Below are 9,519 nucleotides of genomic sequence, written 5' to 3' on the forward strand. Positions count from 1 at the left end.
GATGGGCAATTGGAGCGTCCACGAGGGTTATGATTGCAATGGATTGAAACACATTAATTAGGGGCGCCTGGGTGGCTCAGTTGGTTAAGCGACTGCCTTCGGCTCAGGTCATGATCCCGGAGTCCCAGGATCGAGTCCCAGAATCGAGTCCCGCATCGGGCTCCCTGCTCAGCGGGGAGTCTGCTTCTCCCTCTGACCCTCCCCATCTCATGCTCTCTCTCTCTCTCATTCTCTCTCAAATAAATAAATAAATAAAATCTTTAGGAAAAAAAAAGAAACATTAATTATAAACGTGTTTGCAATTCACAAGTTAGGGGCGCCCGGCTGGCTCAGTCGGTAGAGCTGCAACTCTTGGTCTCGGGGTTCTAAGTTTGAGCCTCACCTTGGGTGTAGAGATGATGAAAAATAATTTTTTTAATGGAGATTTTTTTCTTTATTGAGAGACTTAAGACTCGGGTACATCAAATAAAACCAATTTCTGGGGGGAAAAATCAAAACCCACAATAGAAAAAAAAAGTTAACACTGTCTGGGCCATAGCAGAACCCAGAGAATATATTCTTTTAACTGAAAAAGTCTAGGTGCTTCATAATTGACCTTTTGATACAAAATGACCTATTAAATTTCCAATTTGTGGTTCTTGGTGTTGAGGTCCATAGGACACGCTAGAAATCTTCAAACCTGGAGCTGAATTCCAGGAGGGGTTATTTGGCTTTTGAATCGGTTTCTCCTTGGCTAAGAGGTAGCAGCGGCAACAGCGCCCACCTTCTGGGCAGCTTCTTTCTTGGCACGATGAGCCTGCAGAATCACCACAGCTTCATCCACCTTGGAGCGGAGCGACTCGGGGGACTCGAGCATGTGCAGCAGCTCAGCGCTGTCGATCTCCAGCAGCATGCCCGCGATTTTCCCAGCCAGGTTTGAATGCATGGTTTGGATGAACGGGAACAAACGTTCTCCCAGCATCTACTTCTGCTCCTGGGGGGGGGGGGGGGCTGCGGCCAGCATGGAGGCGGTCAGGGGCTCCTGCCCCTGCACATGGACTGCAGGCTGCGGCGCCTGCAGGGGCTGGATGGCAGGGTGAGGGCTGCGGACACTGGAGGCGTATTTGTAAGGTGCGACAGCCCGAGGGGCAGTAGCAGCGACAGCACGAGGTGCTAAGGTCTGCACGGCTGGGGGAACACCTCCAGACTGGCAGCTGTCAGTCAGCCCTTGCTGGGCGGTGCCAGCCCCGTCAAAGCCCATAGCCAAGCGGTCCGGGCACTCAGACCCTGTTGGAGCCTCATGGCAAAGAGCCAGACAAGGCCCAGACTGGCGTATAGCACTTGGCATTCCTTGGAAGCCTTGCGGTCTCCCACCTTGCTGCCAGCGGGGGTTAGGCCTCATCTGTGCTAACTGGTTGGGTGTGTAATATGGAGGTCTTCCCTGGGTCTGTGGGACTGCTGGCACGAAGTAACCACTGGTTGCAGGCTGGAACTGATTTAAGATGGCATTGGCAGGGAGTGCTCGCATTCCAGCCACCCGCTGCATGTACTGGTTGGTCAGGTGAGCCTTTCGCTCTTCCTTCCTCTGGGCCAGGGCGACATATAGTGGCTTGGAGCCCAGGACGTGTCCGTTCATCTCGGTGACGGCTCTGGTCACCTCTTCAGGAGATGAGAAGCAGACAAAGCCAAACCCTTTGCTTCTCCCATCCTCCAACATTACCTTAGCACTGGTGATCGATCCAAAAGGAGAAAACTCTTTCCTTAACTTCTCATCATCAATGGTGTCATCCAAGTTCTTAAGGTAGAGATTCACCCCCTGATACTGACTAATTCTCTCTTGTTTTAGCTGTTCAAATTTCCGCTTTAACTCAGCCTGCCGTTCCACTTTCTTCAGGGCACGGCCTACAAAAATCACTTTCCCACTGATTTCTTTTCCATTTAACTCTTCCACGGCCTTATTGGCATCCTCGTGTTTTTTGTAACTCACAAAGCCAAAGCCTTTGGATTTCCCACTGGGATCTCTCATTACCTTGACACTTAGGGTCTTACCAAACTGGCTAAATAGCTCTTTCAGACTCTCATCATCCACCTCTTCCCCAAAGTTTTTGATATAAACATTGGTGAACTCTTTGGCTCCAAGCTCAGCTTCCCGCTCTTTTCGAGACTTGAATCTGCCCACAAACCCTATGCGGTCGTTGAGGAACATGCCGTTCATCTTCTCGATGGCCTTGTCAGCAGCCTCTTGCGTCTCGAAGCGGACAAAGGCATAACCCTTAGAGCCGTTCTCATCACACACCACCTTGCAAGACAGAATGTTTCCAAAAGCAGAAAAAGTATCATAAAGTGCCTTATTATCTACAGATTTGCCCAGATTCTTGATGAAGACGTTTCCCACACCAAATTTTCTCAAAGAGGGATCCCTTTGAGACCACATGATACTGATTGGCTTTCCCTTAATCACATCAAAGTTCATGATATCCAAGGCCCGCTCAGCGTCAGCCGGCTGCTGGAAGTTGACGTAGGCATAACCCGGGGAGCTGCGGGTAATCAGATCGCGGCAGACCCGGACGGACAGCACAGGCCCCGCAGGACTGAACTTTTCATACAGCATGGCCTCGGTGACGTCCGAGTGCAGGTCACCCACGTAGAGGGAGGCCATGGGGTAGCTGCTGGCCGCAGCGTTCATCTCCCCAGCCCCCACCACCCCGAGCCCCGCCAGGAGAACTTCTTATAGGGACCACACAGGACAAAAGGGGCTCTTCTCGGAGCCGTGGCCCGCGCCGCGGCTCACAGGTGGCAGAGTGAAGCTAAGAGACGCCAGAGCAGGCTCGGAGAGACGGGGGAGTTCAGGGACAGCTCGTTCCAGACTGCAAAACCGCAGACAAAAGGCTCTCAAAAACAATATGGCCCTCCCTGGGAGTTTGTAATTTCCAGCTGTCCTGGTCTGAAGCTCCAAATTTCAAAAGAGAAGAAAATAAAAAATAACGTATTAAAACGGGGACTCCCCTCCAAATTATAAAAACTCTCCAAGAGGCAACCAAATGGTGCCCACGGCGGCCTCCGGGACACGCGTTTCTCTATAAATATAGGCCGCGGGCTCCCGGCGGTTTAATATTACAGCAGCCAGGGCAAGAGAGAAGCCAAATCTTGGTGGGCGCCAACTCTGCAACCCCCGGGGGCCGGGCACGCAGCCTCCTCCCACGCCGGGCCGGCGAAGGGCAGCGCGGACACTTGGTGCGCCCGGGGCCGGCGCGCGGGGGGCGGGGGCGGCGGGCGCGGGGCTGCCAGGCGGCGCGGGGGCGGCCGGAGCGGAGGCGTGTGGACGCGGGTGGGCGGCTCCCCACCGGACCGACGGGCGCCAAGGTGCGGCGGCGGCGGCGGCGGCAGGTGCGGGCAGGCCGGAAGCGTGCAGAAGTGACTTGCCCGCGGGTTCTCGGAGGAGGATGCGCTTTTTTCTTTCTCTCTCTCTCTCATTTTGTTTTTTTAGGTTTTAAAGCATTTTGGGATTTTTTTTGAATCTTTTCCTGGTTTTCCTTCAGGCTGCTACAGCCCGAAAGCGACGGAGGCTGCAGCGACCCAGGGCGGAGAGAGGCGGCCGGGGGGGAGCCACCGCTCCATTTATACTCGCCCGCCCCCGGCGCTGCTGGTCCGAAAAATAAAATCTTAAAAAAAAAATAAAATAGGGGCGCCTGGGTGGCTCAGTCGGTTAAGCACCTGCCTTGGGCTCAGGTCATGATCCCCGGGTCCTGGGATCGAGTCCCACATCGGGGCTAGCTGCTCAGCCTCCTTCTCCCCCTGCTTGTGCTCTCTCTCTCTTTCTGTATCAAATAAATAAAATATATTTTTTAAAGATTTTATTTATTTATTTGAGAGAGAGAATGAGAGACAGCACGAGAGAGAAGAGGGTCAGAGGGAGAAGCAGACCCCCCGCTGAGCAGGGAGCCCGATGCGGGACTCGATCCCGGGACTCCAGGATCATGATCTGAACCGAAGGCAGTCGCTTAACCAACTGAGCCACCCAGGCGCCCCAAATAAAATATTTTTAAAAATAATACAAATTTAAAAAATAAAACCCACAAGTTAGACTCTTAATTAACTCTAGAGAGCAAACAGATGGCTACCAGAGGGGCGGTGGGTGGGGGATAGGTGAAATTTAAAGAGTACACTTACCTTGATGAGCACTGAGAAATATATAGGAATTATTGAATCACTATATTGTACGCCTGGAGCTACTATAACACTGCATGTTAATTTATTGGAATTAAAATTAAAAGCAATATGAAACTCACAAGTTGACGAATAAATAATAATAGCTCCTTAAATAAAAATAGCTCATGGTTTTCCTTGAGAGGATGCTTAGGGAAACAACACTTGATACTGAAAACTGGTAAAGAGGAGGCAGGAATCGAGCAGCTCTCCTGTTTTTCTTATACACACCAAAGAGTTGGCCAGGGGAAGTTCTCCTTTATAGATATATTTGGGCTAATAAAAGAAGAAGGAACAAGGGAATCAGAACATTCCGTTTTGCCACCCTTTGTGAATAAATGATCCAACCTCTGCTCATCAGTGATTGATAATATCCCAGAAAGCGATCACTAACAGTTACATGCCTAATTATGGAGGTACACAGCATCCTTTTTTTTTAAAGATTTTATTTATTTGTCAGAGAGAGCTCTCGAACAAGTAGGGGGACCGGCAGGCAGAGGGAGAAGTAGGGTGCCTGTTGAGCAGGGAGCCTGATGCGGGACTCGATTCCAGGACTCGGGGAACATGACCTCAGCTGAAGGCAGATGCTTAACCAACTGAGCCACCCAGGTGTCCCAGTAAACAGCATCCTTATGAAAGCCTTCCCTAGTATATATACAAAATCAGGGCGATGTGAAGGCTGACTGTGTATTTGATGCTATTTACAAATTATTATTAATTTTTTGAGGTTTTATTTATTTGAGAGAGAGAGAGCATAAGCGGGGGAGGGGCAGAGGGAGAGGGAGAAGCAGACTCCACGCTGACCAGGACGCCCAACCTGGGGATCTAACCCAGGACCCATGAGATAGTGACACTTAACCTAAGACTGAGCCACCCAGGCTCCCCAAATTATTATTTATTTTTTTAAAGATTTTATTTATTGATTTGAGAGAGAGAATGAGATAGAGAGAGAGAGCATGAGAGGGGGGAGGGTCCGAGGGAGAAGCAGACTCACTGCTGAGCAGGGAGCCCGATGCGGGACTCGATCCCGGGACTCCAGGATCATGACCTGAGCCGAAGGCAGTCGGTTAACCAACTCAGCCACCCAGGCGCCCTTATTATTTTTTTAGATGAGAAATGGTATTGAGGTTAGGTTTTCTAAAGAGTCCTTATCTTTCAAAAACACATACTGACATATTCTAGATGAAATAATATGATGTCTGGAATTTGCTTCAAAATAATCTGAGGCATGCATAGTAGGTGGGATATAGATGAAATAAGATTGGCCATGAGTACAGACAGGTTGGAGTTGGGTGATGGGTCCAGAATGTTCATTTTTGCTGTTCTCTAAACTTGTGGAATGTTTCTTTCTTTTTTTAAAAAAAATATTTATTTAAGTAATCTCTACACCCAATGTGGGGCTGGAACCCACAAGCCCGAGATCAAAAGTCGCACGCTCTCCCTACTGAGCTAGCCAGGCACCCCTTGTGGTATGTTTCTAATTTGCCAAAATAAAAACTGACGACTGGAATTATGCTTTTTATTTATTTTTTTAAAGATTTTTATTTATTTACTTTCCGGAGAGAGACACAGCAAAAGAGGGAACACAAGCAGGGGGAGTGGGAGAGGGAGAAGCAGGCGTCCCGCTGAGCAGGGAGCCCGATGCGGGGCTCGATCCCAGGACCCTGGGATCATGACCTGAGCCAAAGGCAGACGCCTAACAACTGAGTCACCCAGGTGCCCCTAAAGATTTTTTTTTTTAGATTTTTTATTGTTATGTTAATCACCATATATTACATAATTTGTTTTGGTGCACTGTTCCATGATTCATTGTTTGTTCATAATAAAGATTTTATTTTTAAGTAATCTCTACACCTAGCATGGGGCTCGAACTCACGACCCTGAGATCAAGAGTCACACATTCCACTGACTGAGCCAGCCGGGTGCCCCTGGAATTGTGCCTTTTAGAGGCATAGTGCTCTTAATCAGACCTAGCTTTGAACACACTCCTAGAACATACTCCAGTTATGTAATCAATATACATATAGCTTGCACAAAATGTGACTTATTAAAGTTTGGCAAGTCCCAGCTTCAGATGGATCCTGAGTCATGTTACCCCTTATAAGTCATTTCCCAAGCCCATGACACCTTCCTGTTAAGGAAATAGCAGCTTGGCCCACGTTTAGCTTTCCTTTTTCTAGTTGAGACAGACTAGGATTAGTGCGGTACTGCATTTTGTATGTATGTGGAATGACTAGGGTTCTAGTAAACACAGTCGGAGGTTTTCAACTCGCCCTGAAGCATTTTGCAGTTAATTGCACAGGTAGGAAATTCATGTTGCAACCACTTGTGAGACATGAAGCTTCTGTCCTCAATCCGCAGTGTTAGCTGTGAGCGTTGCTTAAAACCCTTCAATGACTTCCTGCCACATAAAAGCCACACTCCTTCTTTAACCTACAATCCTACCCACTTCTCCTGCCTCATCCGTCATCATGTCTTCCTGTAGGATACACCCCAACAAGTATAATCACAAGAACCAATGCTTAGCGAGTGCCTACGATGTGCCAGGCACTCTGTGTTGTAAATACTTTTAACGTGTTAATTCATGAATCCTCACACCAACCCACGAGATAGGTACTACAATTCCCATTTTGCAGATGAAGAAACTGAAGCACAGAGAGTTTGAATAACTTGCCCATAGCCACACAGTAAATGGCAGAACTGAGATTTGAACCCAGGCTATCTGACTCCAGACATTCCTTTCAGTTCTGCGAGAAATGACATAGAATTCTAAGTCACCATGCTGAGGCGCCTGGGTGGCTCAGTCGGCTGAGTGTCTGACTCTTGATTTTGGTTCAGATCATGATCTTGGGGTGGTGAGATTGAGCCCCATGTGGGACACCACACTCGGCACATGAGTCTGCTTGAGATTCTCTGCCTCTCCCTTTCCTTCTCCCTCTGCTGCCCCCCTGCCGCTCGCTCACTCTTAAATAAATAAATAAATAAATAAATAAAATCTTAAAAAAAATCTTTCATTCATACTTTGACCGACTTCTCCATCCCCATTGTATTGCTTTGAAACAAACCCAGATACCATTTCAAGATGTTGCTATAAGCAATAACTCTTTTGAACAAGTTAGCCATACATCATTGTCTTATCTCAACAATTAAACAATAATTCTTTAATATCGTCAGGTACTTTTTCTCTCTTTATTTACCAGCTTTCAGAATAATACAGTGGGGGGCGCCTGGGTGGCTCAGTCGGTTGAGCATTTGCCTTCGGCTCTGGTCATGATCTCAGGGTCCTGGGATCGAGCCCCATGTCTGGCTCCCTGCTCAGCAGGGAGTCTGCTTCTCCCTCTCCCTCTGCCTCCTCCCCGCTGCTCATGCTCTGTTTCTGTCTCTCTCTCTCTCTCTCTCAAATAAAGAAATAAAATCTTTAAAAAAAGAAGAATACAGTGGTTCACTAGCATCCTCCAGAGGTGGCCAATGACATTTTTTTTAGCATCATTATGATCTCGTGGCTAGTTGATGTATTTCAATCCGTTGCAGTTATTTTTCTTTTTGGTGCCCAGATTGACCCATCTTTAGCCAATGGGAGCCTTTTATGTTTTTTACTTTTATTTTTTAAGACTTTATTTATTTATTTATTTATTTATTTATTAAAGATTTTATTTATTTATTTGAGAGAGAGAATGAGAGATAGAGAGCACGAGAGGGAAGGTCAGAGGGAGAAGCAGACTCCCCGCTGAGCAGGGAGCCCGATGCGGGACTCGATCCCAGGACTCCAGGATCATGACCTGAGCCGAGGGCAGTCGCTCAACCAACTGAGCCACCCAGGCGCCCAAGACTTTATTTATTTATTTTAGAGAGAGATAGAGCAAGCACAAGCAGGGAGAGGGTCAGAAGAAGTGGGAGGGAGAGAATCTCAAGCAGACTCCACACTGAGTGCACAGCCCCACGTGGGGCTTGATCACAAGACCCTGAGATCATGACCTGAGCCGAAATCAGAGTCGGGCGCTTAACCCAGGTACCCCTGCTGGGAGCCTTTTAAACTTGGTTGATATGACTGAAGTAGTCTTCAATAATTTCCTTGCTTTGGGGTATGACAAGCCTTGTAAAATAGAATATAATTATATAATATGATTATTATATATACATGGTTCCAAACTCAACAGCAGTATGGTATATTTCAGAGAAATCTACCTTCTACTGTCTCTTCCCTCTTCAGTCTTTCCCGTCATCCCATAAGAAGCCATTTTATCTTACTTTTTTAACAGACTTTCAATTCTTTTATCACTTTTTTATATTGTTAAATAACAAAAATTCAACTGAGTGCATTTTAAAGATCTAATTGGCTTTATTAATTGATTCATGAATTGGGCAGCATCCTGTCTAGCAAGTAGAGGGGAGCTCCAAAGGGTTACAGAAAAGGAAAGGTTTTTGAAGGCAGAGAGGGAGTGGAGAAAAGGAAATTATTAGCAAAGAACCATTGTTTCAGGCAAGGTCACCCGCCTAAGGGGAATGGAAGAGGTCTATCAGTAAATTTCCTATTGCTGACCAGGAAATTCTCATGTTGACTGTTTGTTAAAGGACGTTTTGGGAGGGCTGAAACTGCAGTTAGGTTAGGTGTGAAGTCTTGGTTTACTGATGGGGCCTTAATATAAGTGACGCCATTTAGGGCCTGTGGTTTTCTTTTTCATAATATATATGAAATGCTTCATGAATTTGTGTGTGTTCATTGCTCAGGGGCCACGCTAATCTCTATTGTTCCAATTTTAGTATATGTGCTGCTCAAGTGAGCACTTTATTGACTATCTATTTTAAAGATTTTATTTATTTGATAGAGAGAAAGAGAGAGAGCACAAGCAGGGGGAGTGGCAGGCAGAGGGGGAAGCAGGCTCCCCCCAGAGCAGGGAGCCCAAAGCCGAGCTCCATCCCAGGACCCTGGGATCCTGACCTGAGCCAAAGGCAGATGCTTAACCAACTGAGCCACCCAGCCGCCCCTTTATTGACTTTCTAAAAAACAGCTATGTATATAATTTTGGTTAACCCTCATATTAAAGACATATATACAGCTACTTTTTCAAAAGTCAATTTAAAAAGTAGCTTCCGGGGCGCCTGGGTGGCTCAGTCAGTTAACCATCTGTCTTCAGCTCAGGTCATGATCTCAGGCTCCTTGCTCCGTGGGGAGCCTGCTTCTCCCTCTGCCTGCCGCTCACCCTGCTTGCGCTCTCTCTCTTTCTCTGACAAATAAATCAATAAAATATTTTTTAAACAAAATAAACAAAATCAAATCAAATAAAAAGTAACTTCCTAGCAATGGAATTCCTGGATCATAATGTATACAAATAT

The 9,519-nt window shown here is 47.0% G+C and overlaps 1 protein-coding gene and 1 non-coding gene across 2 annotated transcripts; both read right to left on the minus strand.

The window, feature by feature from the left end:
• Positions 1-717: 717 nt before the first annotated feature.
• LOC113931007 (polyadenylate-binding protein 4-like) lies at positions 718-2,791 on the minus strand. The gene is given in 1 exon segment (XM_035725660.1): positions 718-2,791. A coding segment is annotated over 1 exon segment (1,932 nt). The 5' UTR covers positions 2,666-2,791; the 3' UTR covers positions 718-733.
• A 6,077-nt stretch (positions 2,792-8,868) lies between these two features.
• Positions 8,869-8,970, minus strand: LOC113931647. The gene has a single exon (XR_003522808.1). It is a non-coding gene; the product is annotated as a U6 spliceosomal RNA (small nuclear RNA).
• Between the last annotated feature and the right edge of the window lie 549 nt (positions 8,971-9,519).

The sequence above is a fragment of the Zalophus californianus genome, chromosome X, assembly GCF_009762305.2.
Source record: "Zalophus californianus isolate mZalCal1 chromosome X, mZalCal1.pri.v2, whole genome shotgun sequence".
NCBI lineage: Eukaryota > Metazoa > Chordata > Mammalia > Carnivora > Otariidae > Zalophus > Zalophus californianus.